We start from the raw sequence: 23,611 nt of genomic DNA on the forward strand, positions 1-23,611 counted from the left end.
ACAAAGCAGCATGTTCAAATAGGAAAAGGAAATTGTTCCTCTTTGTACACTGAAATATATTTCAAGCAAACCTCTTTCTGGTTCTATATCATCTTTATTCTGCACGCACAGTATTCAAATTCTTGTTAGAAAATAAATCCAGTATCACTCCCCTATCACAGCCTTAGCTGCAAGAGATTTATTGGTGCTAATAAAATGGGTAAGGACTACTATCATATATAATAATTAAGCTCAATGTCTGTATTATGTTTCTATGGCCTTAAAAGGTACAACAGTACTAATTCTAACCAATATGAATGGTTGGATGAGAGAGGAAGTGATGTTTTCCAATACTAGCACATCTTAAACTATGTAAAGCAGACGTGGAGAAACTTTGACCCTTAAGATGTTGTGGAACTACAAATCCCATCAGCCCCAACCCTTGAACATGCTTGTTGTGGCAGATGGGGGTTGGAGTCCAACATTTGGAGGGCTACAGATTAGCCACCCCTGGTGTAAAGAGCAACTGGATCTTTTAGAGTTTAGACTTCCCAAATAGTATCAAACTTCATCACTAACAACTCAAATAACTAATGTTGAAAACATTTTGCTTAATTTAAACTTTCAACCACAGATGCTATACAGCGGTACCTCCAGTTATGAACTGAATTCGTACAGAAGTAAAAAGGTAAATGTGCCTGCTTTTGTACAGAAGGTATATAAAGAGTTTTATTAAACATAGCAACCACTAGATAAAAGTCCAGAGAGCACAATGTTGTATTAACTAGCTTGGTTCCCACTGATGCCAAGAAAAAAACACAAGAGTTAGCAGAAGCTTTTGGTGAGTATTCTAGGCCAGAGTCAAGTCAGGTGATCTGTTCAAGCCACATTTTCAAGACTACCAGTTTTTCTTTATTATTTGTAAGCATGTCTAAACAGACTAGTATTTTTAAAATGTTAAGGTATCGTGTTCAAAAACAGAAGTTATAAAAATGAATTTCAGGTAGGTAGCTCTTATATTTCTTCTCCAATAATTACTGGAAATGCTGAATATTAAACCTGCTAATTGCTAAACAACATTACAACACACTGTTACTGAAGCAGTTGCTGAGTCATCAAAACAAAAATACTACAGTATCACTATAATTTCTCAATTCTGCTGCATTAACTGAATACAAGTCAACCATATTTGCTTGCATCTTATTTTCTGTGTTCCTACACAACTTTCATCACATACTTATAGCGGTATTTTTTAATCAAATAACTTAATTAGTCTTGTAATCACCAATATAAAGAACCCAGTTATATGACAGGCCTATCAAATAATCAATTCAATCTCAGTGTAGTGCAAAGGGCTTCACAAGACCCAACGATCAGCAGACTATCAAGTCTTGGGAAGTCTTGCAAAGCTCTCCTCAAGACCAGACAATCAGCAAGCACCTCTGATCAGCAGTGCCTTCAAATCTCATTTTGGCTGAGCCAGACTGTTACTTGCTGCACACCTGATTTGATTGCTGATTCATTGCATTTCTATGCCACTTTCCATTCAAATGAATCCCAAAGCGGCTTAGAAACAGTAAGTAACAGTAACATCCTAGAACATCACAACTACAGCATAAATCATATAATTAAAAAATCATCAGGAAAACAATTGCAATTTGTATTATATTTATATTATACTATTTAACGAACCAGCAACCAAAAAAATAAGCAAAACATCAGAATTACAGCATGAGTCATATTATATGTTTAACAAATCAATAAGACATTTATAATTGGTAAAACATAAGCGAATGAACATACCTCACGTAGCTTATGTTTTCTAATTTTGAATGCCTATCACATGTAAACTACTATTTTGCATTATTTTAGTAAATAGTGTTTGTATTGCAAGCATACATTTCCTAAGATGTGACATCAGGTATAGGGCAAATAGGCATGGCTTGCCCAAAATGGCATTGCAAGTGAAACAGAAAAACCTGGTAGGCCTAATGAAGCCCATAGGCCAGAAGTTCCCTACCCCTGCATTAAGTTATCCAAACTTCTAATTTTATTTTTTACCACCTTGTGTAGTATCCAGAAATGCTTTTATGCTATAAATACAATGGTACCTCTAGATGCGAACGGGATGAGTTCCGGAGCCCCGTTTGCATCCTGAAGCGAACGTACCCCGCATCTACGCGTGCATGGGTTGCAATTTGCCACTTCCGCGCATGAGGTCATTTTGAGCGTCTGCGCATGTGCAAGCGGCAAAACTCGGAAGTAACACATTCCGTTACTTCCGGGTCGCCACAGAGAATAACCTGAAAATGCTCAACCTGAAGCATACTTAACCCCAGGTATGACTGTAAAACAAATGCTTTCTATTGAAAGAATGAGAGCAGCATCTTGAATTCTCTCAAAGTAAGCCAATGCCAAGAACTAGGAGAAAGAACAAAAGCATCCACTCCAAAAGTTTTGGACCTCACCAAATATAGCCTTTGAATGTAATGGCCAACTTGCACCCTGCATGGCATTTAACTTCCACAATCACAGCTTTACACACTTGGTGGCTGGCCAGTTAATATTGCACATATTAAATGCACAAATGTGTGGACAGTTTAAAAGCTCTCCACCTTGCACGGAGGGCAAAGGCCTGTTCAGAACGCCAGCTTCAGAAAGGTAGGGATGCTTGGGTGGGGGCAGATTCAGGGTTATTTCTGCTTTACATGCCATACATGGAAAGTAACTCCCACAGAAGTTGCGAGTCAACTGTATATTAGTAATCCAAACGTAAAACAAAGCACTTATTTTAATACTTAGCTTAATAAGCATCCTCTACAGATGATCACAGCAGTTCTGTTGCACAAGTAAACTTTCTCTTGGTAGAAAAATAGTGAAAGGATACCACTATGTTTTATCAGTGGCCTTAAAGACACCATTTACAGGGCTCAAAATTTGCATTGCTCTGGAAATGTGGGAGCCATAGTAGCACTATGTTTTCCTGTACTGCTGGGTTTTACAAAAATGCCTGAACCATAAATGTCACCTCACCTCGTGAATGCTAACCCAGTTTCCCAAGAGTTGACACCGGCATGGAGAGAGGGCACAGCAAGAGCTCTTAATGCTATTCTATACTGAGGGGGTGGGGAGGGAGAATATAGCGCCTACACTACCATAGTAGTGAGAGGAGAGAGACTTTCTGCAGGCAATGGCTTTTCCATCTGCCTTGCCCCACCCTCCAGCCCTGGGAGTCTATCTGACCATGACTTTTGAGAGAAGCAGAAGCAGCTGGGAAAAGAGGAGTTCAGGGATATTTAAAAAAAGGAATTTTGTAAGTTGTGTGTCCTTGTTTCTCAATTTGATCATTTTACATGGTTTTGTATGTTTTGTTGTATTTTATGCATTGTGATTTGCTGTTATTTTTTATTGATTATAGATTAGTAATTCTTTATTGTAATTGGTAATTATTATGTGCTGATGTTTAATTTTACTATTTACTATTGGATTCTATTGGATTACTAAATACTGCTTTATTTGATATAAATTGTTGTTGTTTTTTAAAAAAATGTTTATTTTAAAGTTACTGTGACTTTTTATATTGGATTAGATTGTTACTATTCATGTTTGATGTTTTATTATTATTTTTATGTGTGTTGGAAGCTGCCCAGAGTGGCTGGGAGAACCCAGCGAGATGGGCGGGGTATATATGCATGCATGTGTGCATGTATGGATAATTAAATAATTGTAATGCTTCTCTCTTCAGGATGGAGACTCCACTTAAACAGTTGTTTAGAAAACACAGTATATTTCTCACAGCAGCATGGGCTTGTTCTTCCCTCTGGCTGTGTACATACATGCTTATAAGAAGTGCAGGGTAAATATTAAGGTTGGGAAGAACTTCAACAGAGAACAGGCAAGGAAACGAAAAGATTCTCCTGAATTATATATAAGAGATATGCTTGGTACAGGCACCTTTGGTAAAGCAAAGGCAACAAATTTTTGCCAAGCATCTTCTAGATAAAGGTAAGAAATACAAGAAAGGAAGAATGCAAGTAGCCCAGTTTCTTTCCCAAGCAGTACTACATATAGTCAAGTAGAAAAATAAGTGACATTTTAGTATTATGCTACCACTTCCTACTTTCAACCATCTTACTCTGTACCAAGTTCTGCCTCACATGCATCTGCTGAAGCATTTCACCTTACCAGAACCCAGTAACATAACTTCCAATTCATGAATGGGATGATTTCACCAACTTCTTAATACTGGTCCCATGGTAACACATGATATGTGTTAAATGTACAAGGCAGGAATACATTCTCAGAATGCTTATTATTTATATTACTGAACCATGCACACAAGGCTGCTTAAACATAACACAGAGATAAAATAATCACTGGCAGCCACAATAAACAAAACCACAGTAGACCATTTAAAAATAGCAGCAAAACACTTGATAAAGTCAGAATCTTACAAAAACTTGCTTAAAATAATCTTCACTGCCCACTGAAAGGGGTGTGGTGAGGTTATTTTGCCAACACCACATTTTCCTGGGTCCTCATGTAAACTATTTCAGACAGCAGCAGAACCAAAAGAAATCTATGGTGTTAAAGTCCCAAACAGGTTCATATGGAAGAATGTGATTCCCAATATACGGTAGTCTGGTCCCACATTATATAGGGATTTTTAAAAGATCAAAGTCAGCACCTTAAACTGAACCTGAAAGCAATATAAACAAGCACTCTGTCAGAATCTGGGCAGCCACATTGTGAACCAATAGTAGCTTTCAGACTGTACTCAATGGCAGCTCCATGTAGAGTGCATTGTAATAATTCAACAGGGTGCTGACAAGAGCATGAATGATTGACACTAGGTCTAATTTCTCCTGGAAATGACAGTCTACATTCAAGACAGAATCAGTAAAGATCACTCGTGGTCACTGCCTGCACCCTAGCATCCAGCACATATCTGAGCCTAAGAGAACTCCTAAACTTCAAACACAATGCTTCAGTGGGACTGCAAGCACCTCCAGAACAGACAGAATACCTAATCCATGATTATTTCATCTTGTCTAGATTGTCAGTTTGTTCACCCTCATCTAGGCCAAAACAGCTGCCTGTCTACAATTCAGTATTTCCATTGCTTCCCTGAGATTAGAAATTAAAATTAGATTAAGAGCCAAGTATCATCTGCTCCTGCCAACCTAGCAGTTCGAAAGCACGTCAAAGTGCAAGTAGATAAATAGGTACCGCTCCGGCGGGAAGGTAAATGGCATTTCTGTGCGCTGCTCTGGTTCGCCAGAAGTGGCTTAGTCATGCTGGCCACATGAACCCAGAAGCTGTACGCCGGCTCCCTCGGCCAATAAAGCGAGATGAGCACCCCAACTGCAGAGTTGGTCACGACTGGACCTAATGGTCAGGGGTCCCTTTACCTTATCATCTGCATACTAATGACACTTTAGCTCAAATTTCTGGAAAGCATCTTCCATCTGTTTCATGTAGATGTTAAAACATGGAAGACAGGCTGAAATACAGTGGCATCCCACAGGCCAATGGTCATGTTAGCAGTCTCCCAGCATGATGTTCTGGAGCACACACTTCAGAAAAGGACTCCCCACTCCTAACCTGGAGAAATAACCCAGAAGGATACAATGGCTGATGGCATCAAAAGCTACCAAGAGGACTAAGGGAATTAACAGGGATACACTTCCCAGGGGTTTTGGGGAGGGGTATATGGGGCATTAAGTGAGAGATATTACCTCTTGTAGGGGACACGTCATGCTCCTTCTGGGGTGTCTAGCTTTGGTTCCTGCCTGGCACTCAGCTCTCACCTCTGGCTCCTAGAAGCTGTCAGCATGTGGCAGTGGCCACACCCCAGGAAACTGCTTCAACAGGCCAGCTAAACCAGATGAACTAGGGACTTCCCCTGCATGCAAAGATAGGCTCCAGTGGATTGAGCGGATGAGACCACTAGTGGGTCCTACAGTCAAGAAGGAGGTTTCTGCAAGTGCTGCAGAGGGAAGTGAGGGGCAGATGGGACTTGTCAACCTGGGAAGGTAAGTCCACCCAGGAGAAGGAAAACTCTGATCCTAAACCTCTGCTTCTTTGTGAGATAACTTTGGAAGAAGAAAAGGCTAAGGAATAAATCCTACACAAATCCGGAGTGAAGTCCCTAAAACAGCTGGACTGCACTTTGTACACCACCTCCTAGCAACCCCTGCAGCCAAGCTGGTGCCAAACGTATTGCTTTAATTCCTTTAGACCACATCAGGGGTTCTGACTTCTGGATAGCTCAGGACCTCTTCCATACACACTGCCCAGTCTTGTGCCCCTAGGTCACTTCTGTGTGGTCTAACATCAACCCTGGAGGTACACTCCATTGTCTCCAGACGAATGCCAACTCCCCACCCCCCATTTTATCACCCAGTAAACAACCACTACCAAGGCAACCAAGCAGTTTCAGTTCCAAAACCAAGCTTGGAAACCAGATTGGAAAGGATCCCAATTATCAGTTTTATCCAAGAAAACCTAGTGTAATATTGTCATCACATGTTCATCACCTTAACCAGGTAAGGAAAATTCAATACACGATGGACCAAAGGTAGATAGGAATTTACTGGTAGATTTCTGGTAATCTGAAGTAGACAATTAGGAGTCAAATCACTGCTAAGCAATGGCTACAAAATGACACACACACAATTATACTGATAACATGAAGAAAAAGCATGTGGAGGGAAGTAAATTATGTGTTAGATGGTTTTTCACTGCAGCCTCCTTCAGGGTCATTAGAACTTGTCCCTCCCACAATAAAGGATTTACTATCTTATCTGAACCAACTGCCTGACAGATTTAATAAGCCAGGAAGGTTTAGGATCAAGAGTACATGTGGTAGCTCTCATCTTTCCAAATAATTTGTCCATATCCTCAGGTTGCACGAGCTGAAAAGTACCCAACAAGACTAACCAGAGAAACCTTTTGTGACCACCTCTCCTGAAATAGTCACTGAATCAAAGTGTGATTATTTGTACTGTTTATTGCAAACTTGGCACAGCCAGACTTCTTCACCCTGCTGGCAAGATGGCAACAGACCTTTTGCCACACAGGACAACTCCTCTAGACAACATAAAGCAGACACAATAGTGTCAGAGATATAGCATGTTATTTGCCATCAGTTTCTTACAGATTTAATCTGTTCTCCATAATTTGCTCTCTAGCCAACAACGTGCTTATTTCTTCACTTTCAAATCCTCAGAACACCAAGATGAATAGGGTTTATAATACAAAAGAGGGCATCTACAAACCATGATTTCCTATGGTTTAACCAAGAGCACCAAGAACATTAGGAAAACCCCAAAATATGTCAGAAAGCAACCAGATCCATAAAACTCATGGGGAAGGCCATCTTAATAGCCCCCCACCGCCATCAGCAGAAGGTAGAGGCTTAAACTTAATCAAGTTCACGAGAAAGGAATGAACTGCAGCTCTAGATTTTTGCTCATCTCTGTTCTAGCTTCTAAAACAGGCAAGGCCCTTGCTTTAAAAATTATTCCAGTTTAGACAGCAAAAATTGTAGATCTGTCTAGCTAGGGCCCTGCAGGACCTGACATCTTTCTGCAGGGCCTGCAAGACAGAGCTGTTCCACCAGGCCTTTGGTCAGGGCACAGCCTGACTCCCTCCTCTGGCAATCTGCACAGAATTTTGCTTAACAGTTGCCATCAATTTGATTTTAATTAATTTTTATAATGAAATGTTTTTAAAATATTGGATTATTTGATTGTTGTTAGCCGCCCTGAGCCCGGCTTCGGCTGGGGAGGGCGGGATATAAATAAAATTTATTATTATTATTATTATTAGCTGTATATTTCTTTATTGTCTATGTCCAACTACAGTGGTGCCCCGCAAGACGAACGCCTCGCAAGACGGAAAACCCGCTAGACGAAAGGGTTTTCCGTTTTGGAGGTGCTTCGCAAAACGAATTTCCTATGGGCTTGCTTCGCAAGACAAAAATGTCTTGCGAGTTCCTGCGGGGGTTTTTTCCTTTCCCCCCCTTTTTCTAAGCCGCTAAGCCGCTTATCAGCTGATCCGCTAAGCCGCTATTAGCGCTAATCCGCTAAGCTGTCAAAGGGCTTGCTTCGCAAGACGAAAAAACCGCAAGACGAAAAAACCACAAGACGAAGAGACTCGCGGAACGGATTCTTTTCGTCTTGCGAGGCACCACTGTATTCTACTATTAAAGGCTCACTCTCATGCAAATTTACTTTGAATTAGTACATTCAACATGGTGGGACTTACTTTAAGGTAAACATGCGTAAGATTGTACTGCTGAATCTGCATGTCTATGCACATTTACATTAATGTATACTCCTAACTCAGCAGGTATTATTTTTATGAAAACCAACACATAGGGGAGATAGAACCCAAGCCAATTAAAATGTCTTTATTCAATATTTGGATTTTAATCATAACTTAATTTGTTTAAATGCAAAACTAAGCAAAATTATTACAGGTACAGCAAGCAACATGTTCCGCCAATCTTTTGTTAATTTTATTCCCCCAATCCATGGCCAAACACCCATGCTTCTGAATGGAATGATGGGAGGATGGCCACAGATGCCAACAGTATAGTTTTTAGGCATTCCTCCTGTTAGGCTGGTGAATGTTGCACCACACCCCTATGTTTCAGGTCCTTTTTAATACCTACGTCTGTACTGCCATTGCCTTTCTCTTGCACAAGATCCCTCCCAAACACAGAAAGATGTCTGTTTTTAGGTTCTTTCTTTTGCCACTGCTAGGGCTCAGCTAAATGGCACAACCTCCAAATATGCTGTTGACAATGAATGACATGTTTTGGACACAACATTAAATGATGGCTTGTTGAAACAAATCAGAATCAAACTGTGGTTTATGATTTGTAACAAAACCATGTTTAATCAGTGTTTCCCCAGTTCAGACATGATGTAGTGCAGTTAGCTTAAAACAGGAAACAGATGCTTCCAATCTCCTTCTCATAGCAATGCTGGAAGAGGGGTGAATTTGTGAGCTTGCAATTTGCTTCTGCTAGTTTATGTAGCACTTAGCATTATGTCCAAAACAACTGTTTATTTTGAGGGCCTGTCTCTTGCTGTCCAGTTAAAATGTCAGGTATCTCCTCCTTCACCCTAGATTCAATGTACGGGCTACGAACTGCCTCTGCCTACTAAGAGCAGGATACAGTTCCCTCCTGACCCAACACAAATGCACACATTGCCAACAGCCTCCATCACCTGGCTGTGCTAGCAATCCAATCCTATGCAGATTAGGTGCACCTAAAGCCGCAGTTCCCAACAGAATTAAAAGAATAATAAAAAATCAAACATTAAAAACCTCCCTAAACAGGGCTGCCTTCACATGTCTTCTAAAAGTCAGACAGTTGTCTATTTCCTTGACATCTGATGGGAGGGCATTCCACAGGACGGGCGCCACTACCAAGAAGGCCCTCTGCCTGGTTCCCTGTAACCTCGCAGGGAGGGAACCACCAGAAGGCCCTCGGAGCTGGACTTCAGTGTCCGGGCTGAAGGGTGGGGATGGAGATGCTCCTTCACGTATACTAGGCCGAGGTTGTTTAGGGCTTTAAAGGTCAGTACCAACACTTTAAATTCTTCTCAGAAACGTACTGGGAGCCAATCTAGGTCTTTCAGGATCGGTGTGGTGATAAGGTCTTAGTGGCCACTCCCAGTCATCAGTATGGCTGCCGCATTCTGGATTAGCTGCAGTTTCCGAGTCACCTTCAAAGGTTGCCCAACGTAGAGCGCATTGCAGTAGTCCAAGTGGGAGATAACTAAAGCATGCACCACTATGGCGAGATATTCTGTCCAATTCTGCATGAAATCAGGCTGCAAGTTTCACAAAACATTGTTTCCTAGTTAAGGAGATGTGGGGAGATCTAATTTACCAAACCGAAAATGTTGCTGGCAAGTGCCTTAGTTCCAAGCCTGGATAGAGCTCACAGTAAGAAGTCACATGTGGCAACTTAACCTTCCTGCCTGCCCAACTGTATTCCCAAATAACCATCTTTTCACATCCATTTTCTCCAAGGGGGGGGGGAGGTGAGTCTGGCAGCTGTATTTTTTTCTAAGTCTCTGGTTTTCAAAGGCAACTCCACATAGACAGCATTACAGTAATCTAGTCTGGAAGTAACAAAACTATGCTATGAGTAACTAATACCAGGCCAACCTTCTTTAGGAAATCATGCTGGTGAGCAAGCTGAAGCTAGGGAAAGGCACCCCTGATAGCCACTGCTACCTGTGCATCCAAGGAAAACGCTGTTAGAGAGTATCCCAAATCTGTACATGAGCTGCTTCAGAGGGACCACAACTCTGCCCAGAACAAGCTGCATATTCTGATACTGCAGGAACCCATGATCACCAGCATCCTGTCCTCCCTGTGTTTAATTAAAATCATACACACTCTACTCTACAGCTGTTCAGCAACTCAAGTGCTAGACACAAGTATTTTATAAGCAGAAGTTTTGATTGCACAGGCAAACCTCGTCTGTTTTTAAGTTATTCTTCAATATAACAATTCAGAAAGAGTTAGTGAAAATCAATAAAAATTTTGAAAAAAAAATCAGAAAAGGATAATTTCAAGACCATTTCTATGGTAGAGCACAAAATGCTTCTGCTCTTGCACTGGGGTGGGTCAAAGTTTTTGGAAAGGGTCTAGATGTCCACTTGCAGGACAAAGAATATTATGTCCTTTTTATTGTAAGTCAAATATGTTCTCCATTATATTGAGATACACATTATAGATCATTGCAAAATGGCAGCTAGCACCAGAGGTAATAAAACATATGCTATATGAAATACTGAGGGGGAAAAGAACCGCAATGGAACCATTCTGCAAATCTGCTAGGCATAGTAATACACTAGATTAGTTGAACAATAAGTGAAAGAAGTTTTGGAAATTAAGGCCATGATTTACCAGATACAGAGATTTCATTGAACCATTTCCAACATATATAGAAGTGATTTTACTACTAGTAATTAAAGAACTGTAAGATGGCAAATTTCTTAATTAAAATCAAACCAACCATCTTCATTTTCAGAAACGTCAGACAAACCAACACGAACTTTTTACTACCGAGACTAAGCAATATAAACACACAGTTTTTATACAGTTACAGTCCACTATGATCCTATTACCTTAAACATATGGGGACAGTCCTGGAAGCCAATTAGTTGAATTTCAATTTGGTTTTGAGCCTTAAAATCCACACGAAATGGTCCAGGAAAGCTTAGGGAACACCTTTTATAATATGAGACTTCTCCGGGATCAAGCCTGTAAACATCCTAACCAGATTCCTATTTTATACATATTGATCTCTCTGTGTATTTAATAACTGGTAGGTTTAATGATGGTTTGGACATTATAATAGTTTTTGCTATATTACATGTTTAATCTCTGGAAGCTGTCTATTTTAATTTTATAGAAAAGCAATACATCCCTACTTCTATCTTGTATAACTTCTGGATTTGGGGAAAAAATGGCAATGATCAATGTTTTGCCAAAGCAACAAATTGGCAGCTCTTCTTTTAGGGAATGCTTTGTAAGGAATATTATTTGAAATTGTCCTTAAGTATATTTAATACTCATACTCTCTTTGCACTGGAGAAGAAAATACTGCTGCTGATCCAAAAACCTTGAAGAATGTGCAGCTATATCCACTGCTGTACTTGCCTATATGACCTAAAATGTGATTAGCAGCAGCCACTCTAAAATTACTCATTACCAGAATGCTTCTCTCTAAACAAGTACTCTTTCACTGCTTTTCTCTCTAAACAAGTGATCAGTCACCATCATATTTGATGGACCAGTAACAATCATTAGTTAGTGCAACAGCACTGTATCCAACACATGTGCCTGCCAGATACAAGGTTTGCACATAGAAGCTTGTTTTTACTCGTGGATCAATACACACACAAGGTTTGCACATAGAAGCTTGTTTTTACTCGTGGATCAATACAAATACACACACACACTTTATGATATTCAACAGCTACGCATCATTTTTAATATAAATGATGAGTTTTAAAACATGAGATTAAAAACCAAACTTGGCATGAGCGTAAACTGCTTCTGCTCTTGCATTGGGGTGAGGGTCAAAACCACATTCCAATAACAGCCCTCCATACATTTTGGGCTGTTGCTCTAGGATGGGCCTCTGAACTTTGTTAGAGGCTTTTTATGTGTATGGATGGCTGCTGCTTGAAAGGAGTCCTAAATTTCCCATGCATATACAGTGGTACCTCGGGTTAAGAATTTAATTCATTCCGGAGGTCCGTTCTTAACCTGAAACTGTTCTTAACCTGAAGCACCACTTTAGCTAATGGGGCCTCCTGCTGGCGCCACACCACCGCAGCACGATTTCTGTTCTCATCCTGAAGCAAAGTTCTTAACCCGAGGTACTATTTCTGGGTTAGCAGAGTATGTAACCTGAAGCGCCTGTAACCTGAGGTACCACTGTACAGATAACTTGAACCTGGAATCTTGCCTTGGGACAAATTATAAAGTTTTTCAAGAGGTCTGCATCATTTCCCAAGATTAAGCAAAAATGTTTAGTTCAATGGCACAAAAAGGAATTGAGGCTTAATATTTCCACATTAATAATTTGTGCAGTAAGAGGGGGAGGCTAGGCTGAGAATATTAGCTGTGTCATAAACTGAATCTTGAGTTTGAGAACTCTCTAATTCTAAAAGTTTAGCTTACAGAAGGGCAATCTCTATGATTCAAACTTTTTAGTCACTAAATGACAATAGCTACAAAACTAAATTTGCCCAGCAGAATTAACTTACCTGATTTACAGAAAGCAAATGCTACATCTATTTTCCTGGCAGAATAATAAAAATACAAATAGCCCAACAAGTGTTAATTTGTCTATTTTGTTTGGTCTGTGCTTATTGACAATTATGTCAATATGAATTTATGAAATTACATTTGTCTTTGTTTTATAAATTTATTAATACTTTATATTTAGTTTTCAATAATATTTAAAGGATGGAGTTAACTGAAGACAATATATTTTTCTTTATGTGTTTATATAATCCATTTTAAAAATTAATTCAACTAAAGCCAAAATCGAAAAATGTCTGACAGCTAAATCCTAAACATGTCTACTCTTACAAATAAGTTCTAACAAGTTCAATGGATATAAAATTAGACTTAATTCATTAAAGTGCAAATGAAGATCAGAACAGCCATGTTAAACAACTTAACATTTCAAACATTTCAACTTAACATTTATCAAACTTTCCTGCCTACTATTATACCTACCATTCTGTTCTAAATAAATTGTGTTAGGAATTATGAAAAATTAAACTAGCATTCAGCTTGGACACTGAGATTCAGCTCCGAGGGCCTTCTGGCAGGTCCCTCACTGCAAAAAGTGAGGTACAAGGGAACCAGGAAGAGGGCCTTCTCAATAGTCGCACCAGCCCTGGGGAACATCCTCCCATCAGATGCCAAGGAAATAAACAACTATCTTACTTTTAGAAGACATCTGAAGGTAGCACTGTACATGTATAGGGAAGATTTTAATGTTTAATGTCTTTGTGTGTTTTAACTTGTTGGAAGCTGCAGAGTGGCTGGGGTTACCCAGTCAGGTGGGTGGTAAGCAAGCAAACAGACAAACAAATTAAATAATTATCATCATCATCGGGAAGCTAATCCACTAGGAAACCGCCCCACGATCAGGCATTCAATTAGTGTCTCTTGTGGTTTTTATATCACACAGAACTTTCAGGGACCCCACAAAGGTCTCCAAGAGGCAGTAACATCAAAGTCCTGCTTTTTTACACCCAACATGGTCACATACAAAGCTTCACACTCATTCCTGTCAACGAGGAAACATGCAAGAGCCCACTTGGGTAGTACTGCACAACCAAATGGATCAATATACTTCTGGAGTGGCTGTTCAACCTAACAGCTTCTGCTACCTTCCCCCAATTTTCATATTTTCAGGTTTATAGCCACCTACCCAGTACAGTACGTTCCTTCCAAGTTCTAGCCAAGGAAAGGCATTTTCAAGAAAGACGTGCCCCTGCTCCAGGTACAAAGTGATCATACCAGTATCTCAGTTTCAAAACGGGGTTCAACATTAAGAGCAAGCCATTTGAATTGTAAGCAACTGAAGTTTAGGCCTCATGTTATTTTCTGGAAAGGATGAATACCCCCAAGATTAAATTTATTCTGCTATTTTTAAAATGACAAGCACACATTTATTACCTTTGAGTTTACTTCCAAGCAAATTGGTCAAGATGATCTGTATCAATTTCTACATGGACTATGGGAGCAAGATGATTCCCACAGTGGTACTATATACAATGGTGACTGCTCACTGATTGAAGGGATCCATCGGCAGAACAGGGAGGGAAGTAATTTTTGGTGATCCTCCTAAATCTGCTCCAGAGAGTTACTCAACTCCCTAAAAATTGTCTCCCTCCCCATTGTACTGATGCTAGTAAAGTCACAATTGCATACCATCCTTTAAAAATGAAGCTCCCCACAGTACAGATAATCTGATGCGGTACTAAGATATTGGCAAATATAACACATTACCTTATATTTTAATACTGCTACCCCTATTTTCTAACCAAAGATAAACAAGTCACTGATATTGTGAATGAAGAATCCATGCAAGTCTAAACATCTAATACCTTGAAGCATGGATCCGTGACACAGGTGAATTTAAAAGGTAAATACTGGAGATGTGCACCTCCAAAATTATAAGTCAAAAAGGGGTGATTTGTGTGAGCTTTTCATAGTCCCAAGTCAAATTGCACTGTTAAGGCACTTTGAGTCAGATGACGGACTCCCTAAAGTTTCAACTCACTTTGTGGACTCAGTTGCCCTTAAAGCACTGCATTTTTAAAGTGCATTGTTGCTGTTGTTGTTGTTGTTATTAATATTATTTTAAGTACAGCAGTACCTCGAGTTACAAACGCTTCAGGTTACAAACTCCGCTAACCTGGAAGAGTTACCTCGAGTTGAGAACTTTGCCCTAGGATGAGAATGGAACTCATGTGCCAGTGGCGCAGCAGCAGCAAGAGGCCCCATTAGAAAAGCACGCCTCTAGTTAAGAACAGTTTCAGGTTAAGAACAGACCTCTGGAACGAATTAAGTTCATAACTAGAGGTACCACTGTAAAGCCAAGCTGACTAGAGAAACACACTAAGCTCAGATGGGGAGGGAGCAGGAGGGCAAGGAGAATCTTTCAATTTGAAGAAGTCGTCTAGATTTTAATCACAATTATTTTCCAGAGCACACCAATTGGGGGGGGGGGGATGTTCAAGAAAACATTAAAAACTGTTGCTCATTTCAATCTATGCTATTTATTTTAACCTATGCTATTTTCCCCCCAATGCCAACACCCCTTCTCTATGCAAGTCAATGGTGATATGTCACAAAAAGAAAAGGCTATATCCCAAAAAATCATTGGTGGGGGCAGAAGCCCACCCCAAATCTACCAATGACCCTAGGTGTAATAAAATCCTTTCAGGGTGATATTTTACCCACTCCAGTCTTTCCTGGGGGTGTTTCTCCATCACAGCTACCATGTTATGATTCCTACCACAACCACCCCAAAATAGTAAAAATCATGGCTTTGAAGGGGAATTACTGCAGCTGAAATTTGGCAATTTCACCCCCACCAAAGCGGGGAGCATGCCTGCAAATTGCAACCACACCTGGCAGAAAATAACAGGATTTTTTTCTTTTAACAAACTTTTAAAATTCCTGGATGCATCTGCCTCTAAATTGGCAGGCTTAATCCACTCTGGATCCATTCTTCAAAGTGTTTTAGAGAGTATCTTAGAGGGTATAATAGTCAATTCAACCTACAAGTAGGAATGAATATATGAGCAGCAGATAACATTAAATAAAGGAAGATTTGAGACGAAATTGGGTGGAATAATAGATTATGCAGCCGACAAAAGACTACCTAGAATGCTATGGAGAGATAGACTGGGAAGTCCGAGGACAAGAGAGTGATAAATATTGTATGATGTATTTACAAGTTGTAAAAATGCATTAAAAAATACAAAAAAATCCACTCTGGGGGGGCTGCTGTGCCTGAAAACCCCATCCACTTATGTGAAGGGGGAGGTGGTTATGGACATTTTTAGATTCCCCATAATAGTTAATAGAAAGAAAAGAGCTTGATTTTTTTATCATATCCAATTTAGTTCTGAGTAACAGAATTGGCCACTTCTCAAAGCTACAGATACAAGTTGAATTTTGTGGCAGTTGCACGCCTCTAGTAAAAACTACTAAAGGCCCATTACTCTTCTATAGTGTGGCAGAAAAGCATCACAGGCCTGTAGGCAGATGCTGTCTTTACCAGATCAACAGCTTCATCACTGCTATTCCAGTACTGGAGGAAAGTCCTAACACTACCCATGAACATCACATGAAAACCTCAGGAACAGAGAGCAAGGGGCAAGGAGAAGGTGGGGACATGGGACACACACAATCCCATACAGTTTCAGAAGCATTAGTGAGAATCTCCAGTGGAGTATTGGAATGAGACTTTCTCTTTTTAGAATCAGACTTCTTGAGATGTAGTTACACTTCATGCAAGATGGCACTGTAGTTGTCCCTTCATCACAACAGCTATAGATAAGAACAGGATTTGGGCTGTCAATTACAACCTTCAAAGTGCAGTGGCGAATATGAAATATAACAGGACCTGAAAAGTTTCTTCTTCTATAGCACTAGGGTTCAGTCATTATCAGAGCATTTAACTACAACAATATGATAGCTGTGTGACTGTAAGGATACCCAACATGATAATTTGTCAAAAACAAAAACCTCCTCACTGTCCCAAGAAACTTAAATGCTGATTTGTAATAGCCTTAGCATGAAAGAAAATGCTTCATGGAATTACTGTTATTTCTATACTTGCAAATCTCAAATAACCACGTAATAGGTTTTATTACAATAACATGGTATATAAATTTTGTTTAATAAAACCAAGACACAAGAACTGTGTTACCTCACTGCATTAAGGTTTTGTTTTATATGTTGTTTACTTCACTAATTGTTCACTTTATCTTATTCATAACATTTGTATCCCTATCTTTCGACATATAGCTCTTTTCAGAGTATTTATGGTAAACCCCATTATCTTCATAATTTCCCTGAATGCAAGGTTTGGCTGGGTGAGATGTGTAGCTTCCCAAGACCATCCAGCAAGCTTTAAGCTTGAGTAAGGGTATCTGAAGCCAGATACCTCCAATACAGGGCCATTACACTACACGGTCTCTCTTGTAAACTGTACTTATCAGGAAGAACAAATTTTATATCAGGCACATGAAGGCCTGCCTACCAAAAGACACAGTATCATTTCCTTCAAACACCACCATGTTAGATTGCACTGGAGGGCAGTTTCTACAAAAAGCCCAGGTTTATGAAGCCGTCCTGACTAGACAACAAAAGCAGCCAGATCTAAAGCCCCCTAACACAGGGATACGGAACCTGTGGCAGTGTTGTGAATAAAGTGAAATAATGGTGAGGTAAATTCTTCACCTCAATGAATGTGCTTTGTTTTGGTGCAAGATTTATTTCAATTACTAGCAGTATTTTGAATACAAATCAGTTAAAGTTTAACTCACCACCATCCCTTTCTCTAACTCTGTGAGTATGCATGCTTTTAGCTTTACTGTGCCCAGTGTTGTCACCATACTTGTTTTCAGGGCTATCAGATCGCCGCAACATTTTATTTGGTGGTGAAGGGTCTGTGGTGTCTCGCATCTTGTCATGCCGGTGATCACCACCACTGGGGTGACTCTTTGATGAGTATTTAAGAGCCTGAAAGAGATAACAAGTACAGATTTCTCAAGCTGTGTTTTGAAATATCTTTTTTAAAAACAGTTTGCCATGCAGCATGGAGAAGCTGCTGTCCAAAATAAATCAAGCTTAGAAATCCTCTTAAGTCATGGAACTAGTTTCACAATTGTCTAGATCCTAACTAGTGCTATGTCATTTTACAAACTTAATAGCACATAATTCTGGGTTTTTCAACCCTACTTCCAATTTATTACAAACATTCTATTTCCAATACAGTATTGGGATTTATTCAGAGTAGTACAATTAACACGATGCCTATCTTCAACCATGTCAAGCTCCTTTTTAATGTGCTACATCATAACTATGTATATTCCCATTGTGTTTAATGGGAGACTATTCTCAAATAAGTCTTAAGTACCACCTTGGCTGAAACACCTTGGACTATGCACACTGTCCAACAGAATTATTTCATCTGCAGGATGCAGAATGTTTTTATTTACTAAATGGAGAATACCTTTTACCATATACAGGTGACACTGAAAAATCTTTAAGGCATTTGATACCAGTTTCAGTAACACATCCTCTCCATTTCCACCCTTAAAAATATATCCCACACAATCTAACCAAATATTAACCAGCGGTACCTCATCTATGAACTGAGATTAACTGTTATGCACTTTAAAGAGCGGGGAGATTTCTGGCAAAAGATGCACAAGGGTATATAGATTTTGTAGTAGTACGAGTGGAATATGCAGCTTTGTAGCATCCACACCACCTTGTGTTATACTAAACACAACAGGGCCTTGTCCAGAACCTCTCTCCATCTGCCCCTTTTCACAAGGCTGTGTGATGAATGTTTACATTAGATGTGCTGTCACTGACTGCAGCCTCCAGTTGTCAAAGCTGCCTCTTTCATCTGATCACTCAGGTATATAAGTGTAGTGGTCAAATAACCCACTGTAAATGACCATATTTACACCTCCAGCCCTCCCGATCCTTTTAACACTGGGGAGATGACAAAGGGAAAGCCTCAAATGTTTTTCCCCCCACACACCCCGCTTCACACCAGCCATTTCCCAAATTTCTTCAGGGGTACCTTCAACATGGTCCCAATTTAAAGTTTTCTCAGTTGACAGAAAGGGTTTGAGGAACTAGAATTCCCCTCGGGCTTTACTACAAGCCCAAGGCCTAGAACCTATCCCGGCTCCTATTTCGTCTCCTACGGGAAGGGAAGACGGTCAGCGGCACTCGGGAAGCCTTTTCGGACTCGGGTTCCGGCCGCTTACCGCCATCCCATGGGTTTCGCTCGGGGGGAAATGAAAAAACGAAAAAACAATGCCGCCCTCCGCCTCCTGCGGCCCGCATCGGGCCTAGGCCTCTCGCTTCCTTGCCCCGCCGCCAAGCGCCTCTCGCCGCCTCAGCTCGCGCTCAAGCCCTCGCGGTCGCTGGGGTAAGAGAGAGAGCAAGAGCCGCCGCCGCCGCCGCCGCCGCCCCCTTGCCCCCTCCCGGCCCGCCGCGCGCGGAGCAGAGCGAAGGGAAGCGGTTGGCTCCCCTCCCCCGCGGCCTGCAGCGGCGGCCGAGGCCTGCGCTCGAGTAGTTTCGCTCGCCCTCCCACACTCCAGTTACTGCCGCCGCCGCCGCAGGGGCCTATCGGTGTGTGGGGCTGCGGCGGGCGAAGAAGTCGGTACCTGGTAGGGCTGCGAGTCCCCCTTGCGGTCGTGACAGCTGGAAAGAGAGGAGAAAAAGACGTTACGTTAGCGAGCGACCGTTACCGGCCGTTGGTATTGAGGGTGGGGGGGGGGGTAGGAAAAAGAGAGAGAGAAGAGAGAGAGTAAGACGGGAGGAGGGCGGAACGAGAAAGGGGGTTATTTACCCATCATTGAGTCTTTGCTTATTCCTCGCATACATTACCATCAATGCCCGGCCTGTGTGTGAGAGACTGAGGGGACCAGGAGGGCGCGGCCGGGCCACGGGCGCCGCCGAGGGGGGAGGGGGAGGCAGCGCTCCGACCGGGGACAGGGAAGAGGAGGAGGAGGAGGAGGAGGAGGGGGAGGGAGGGAGGAGGAGGCGGAGGAGGGGCGGCTCAGGCAGCTCGGCTGTGAGGGGAAGCAGCGCTCACGGGCCCATCTCCTCCTCTCCGCACCAGCGAGAAGGAGAGGCGCCCCCGCAGGACGGACACACGCGCACAGCGGGGCGCGGGAGGCACAAGGCGGCCGCGTCCCCTCCGCTGCTGCCACTGGCCGCCTTCGCTCGCTCGCTCGCTCGCCCTCCGCCACCGCCGCCGCCGCCGCCGCCAACACCTCCTCCCCCCTCCCTTCAGCTACAGCTCCAGCTCCCAACACTACCGCCGTCCGACTACATCCGGGAAACTCGGACGCCGCCGCCTTCGCTTAACGTCGGCTGATATCGGCTCTTTCCGCCAAAGCTCCTCCCATTCCATCCAGTCCATTTTTCTTTTTTGAACCCACCCTCTTTCTTAAGTCTATGCCCCGCCTCCTCCCTTCCGGATGCTAAGGAGCTTTCCTTCGGGAAACATCGGCCATTTCCGTCAGGCTCCGACAAGCCCTCGCCTGGGGTTTTTTTGTTTTTTAGCCTCCCTTCTTCGCTCTCTGTGCGGTCGCTGCAGTTTCGGAAAACATTGGTAGTCTCCGTGCAGCCTGCAGTCCTCGCATTCGGGCGGCACCGGCTGTCTCCGCCACGGATCGCTATCTCCATTTCGACTATTCCCGCAAGGGGAAGGAGAAACGCCGCCACAATCGGTTATTTCCGTAGCCCCCCCCCCCATCTTAATCCTCCGAGAATGAGCTCCGGAAATACGCTCGTAAAGTGGTGGATAAATTCAGGCTAGGTGGCTTGGAGTTTGTCTTTCGTTCCTGTATCCGCTGAACGACGTTCTCTGCTGGGATAACAGAAACGCGTTTTGTTCCACCCCCGACGAAGCCGAAGTTACCGGAGTTATTTAGTGGGAGTTACCGGAGGTGAGGATGGAGAACTAGAAAAATGTAGCTATGAATGGGACTTTCGTAGAATTATAGAGTTGGAAGGAAGCCCGGGGGTCATCGAGTTCAAGCCCAGAACCATTTCTGCACTGTGTGTAGATTGTACAACAGTTTGAATCTGCAAGGAAAGCCTTCTGGGGTGAGGACACGAAAACGTCCTATTTGCATGCCTATCCAGGAGTAAAACGCGTTTAGTTATGCGTGTTCCCAGGTAACTAGGTAGACACGCTTCGCCCAGAGCCCTCTGTGGGCACTTAAGGCGCGGTCCCATCCCGTTTGCCCGATCGCGAGCGCCTTTGGACCTGAATGGGATTTACTCCAAGCTCGAGCGAGCCGAAGCGGGACACAGATTTCCGAGCGAGCCTTTGCAGAAGCTACAGTCCCGGGCGGGGTTATGGAGCAAGAGATCGCCCTAAGGGCGCCATTCCTTCCAAAGAACTAAGCGCCGCGCGGCCCGCGCAACGCTTGGGCGGGGCTGACGCCGCAACGACCCGCCGGGCGTTTGCTTGCGGGAGGGGAAGAAGTAAGGGCCGCCGCGGCCTCAGTGCTCGCAGTGCGCAGCCGCGGAGGTGCTCGCTTCCCTTCCTGCGCGGTCCCCGCGCCGAGGTGCCCAGGGGCTACTGCGGGCCCCGCCCCCTCCCGGCGCCTCATTCCGAGCGATCCGCGGCAGGAAGGAGGGTGACAACGGAGCTATTCTGGGAGGCACGTGGGCGGCCGCTGGTCTATTCTGGGTCCGGGGGAAAACAGCTGCCTGCAGCACGCGGAGGCGAAGCAAGGAGGGCGGGTTGCCGGGGAGGCATCTCCCCCAACTGGTGGCTGGGCGCCGGCGCCGCTTGCCTTTCTTTTGCAGCTTTAGCGGAAGGTTTTGAGGGGAGAGAGAATACAGTGGTACCTCAGGTTAAGTACTTAATTCGTTCCGGAGGTCTGTACTTAACCTGAAACCTGAAGCACCACTTTAGCTAATGGGGCCTCCCGCTGCTGCCGCGCCACCGGAGCCCGGTTTCTGTTCTCATCCTGAAGCAAAGTTCTTAACCTGAAGCACAATTTCTGGGTTAGCGGAGTATTGAAGCGTATGTAACCCGAGGTACCACTGTGCAGCCAGCTCCCTTTCCCCTTTATGGATGTGCAGGAAAGAGCAGGGTTCTTCTCCCTCAAGGGCACTTGAAAAGCGGCGCTTTCAAAAGCCAAACTTACTCCTGGGCAGGTGCCTGTGCTGGAGGATCCCTCTAGCAACAAAATCAAAAGTAGTAGAGTCCCTGTTTGCAGGCTGAGATTGGATGAGTTTGGGGACTGCTCTTGTGGGTTGCACAAGAAGGGGCCTCTCCCTCAAAGGTGAGACGCCTGAGCCCTCCAGACAAAAGTTCTAGTAGCTGGCCTATTTCTCACTCCCCTCCTTTCAACCCCATGGTCAGAATCCTAAGGCAGCCGTTCCGGAAATTGTGGGAGAAAAGTGCCCTGGAGACTTGCTGTATTACCCTAAGTATATTTATTTAGGAGTTAAGCACTGCTGAGCTTCTACTAGTACAGGTAGCCTAAGTGGTGCATTACCTTCTATTACCAGCAAACATACAAGTTAAGCAGGCGCTATAGAGGTAAGGAAGCAAATGCTTAGGCAGGCTTGGATTCTTCTCAGCACCCTCAAACCCTGCAAATCTCCCCAGAAACCTTACTTAAACTGCAGTAAATCAATCCTGGATAGTCTGGTATACATGTTGCCAGTGTATTTACTGTTCTAAGACACCCTATAGCTAGAGAGCACCTTAATGGCCCTATCCTAGGACAAAGGGAGGAGGAGACTTCTTATTATTAACAACAACACCACAATAAAGCAGCATGAGAACCTTGAGAGAGAAGCAGGGAGGGCAAGGGGAGATTAAACTGTCCTTCAGTTCTTTGCCCTATTCTGTTCTTCCCCAGTGCTCCTCTCCCATGCCTATCAAGACATATGCATTCATATAATTTCACCTCTGCATCATTCATACATGAAATTGTGCATCTACACATTCTCTTGCACACAGCACTTAAGTGCACACATTTTAGAGCCGTCTCAAAATATCAGCAGCTTCATAACGTCTTGGAAAAGACCATTGGCCACTTGCATGTCAGAGTGGAAGAAGTTAAAGTAATGGCAAAATAGGATCCTTGGAAACTTACTCAGATGGTTTCCTTAATCACATTTTCAACAATTGCTATTGATGTTTCCATTATGTATGTGCTGGTTTTACCGTGTTGCTCAAAAGCACTTAGCAATTTTTCTTTCTTTCCTCCATTTAAATTATAAAATACAGACAGACGGTGGTGAGATCAGCTGGTGGAAGCAGGGATCATTTCCTTCTCTGAAGGGTGGAGCCAGCAGGATGACTCATCAGGGGGCTGTTCTGCAAGGCTATAATAACGAACTTGTGAAACATATAGAAGACTTGTACATGCAAAGAGAAGAAGTGAGCAAGCAGATAAGGGAAGCGGAAGAGGAAAAGAAAAGGATCCAGGATAAAATCGAGACACTGACAAAACAACTGGATTGTGTGTGTGAAAACTTAGCCAAGAAAAATGCTGCACAGAAGAAACTTGATGAAGTTCTTGCCGAAGCAGCGTTGACTTATGAGAAGATCTTGGAAAGCTCTAGGATGCTGCTGAATGTTTTGAAAGCCGAAACGGGGAATTTAGACAAAACGATAATGCTAAATAGAAATGTGACTGGGGATATTCAAACACTTGGGCTCCAACAAACGCAGCACTAGGCTTGGTGAAAAGTTATATACAAGAAATGTCACTCTCTGATCTTATATTGGTGGGTTTATTAATGTTTTTATTATGTATCAATTGTTACTTTT

The 23,611-nt window shown here is 42.8% G+C and overlaps 1 protein-coding gene across 4 annotated transcripts in view; it reads right to left on the bottom strand.

The window, feature by feature from the left end:
• Positions 1 to 20,362, bottom strand: part of WAC (WW domain containing adaptor with coiled-coil) — a 47,220-nt gene extending 26,858 nt beyond the window's left edge. For 2 of the 4 annotated variants that reach the window (XM_079946764.1, XM_079946763.1), the window contains exons 1-3: positions 20,124 to 20,362; positions 19,467 to 19,503; positions 17,604 to 17,799 (exon numbers count right to left, since the gene is read on the bottom strand). In XM_079946764.1, coding sequence (XP_079802890.1) covers positions 17,604 to 17,799; positions 19,467 to 19,503; positions 20,124 to 20,227 — 337 coding nt within the window. In that variant the 5' untranslated portion in view covers positions 20,228 to 20,362. Of the gene's footprint in view, positions 1 to 17,603; positions 17,800 to 19,466; positions 19,504 to 19,651; positions 20,057 to 20,123 lie in introns of those variants that run through there. The other 2 variants (XM_079946766.1, XM_079946765.1) reach the window with 2 other exon arrangements.
• Between the last annotated feature and the right edge of the window lie 3,249 nt (positions 20,363 to 23,611).

Source organism: Podarcis cretensis (assembly GCF_951804945.1).
Source record: "Podarcis cretensis genome assembly, chromosome: 12".
Taxonomy (NCBI): domain Eukaryota; kingdom Metazoa; phylum Chordata; class Lepidosauria; order Squamata; family Lacertidae; genus Podarcis; species Podarcis cretensis.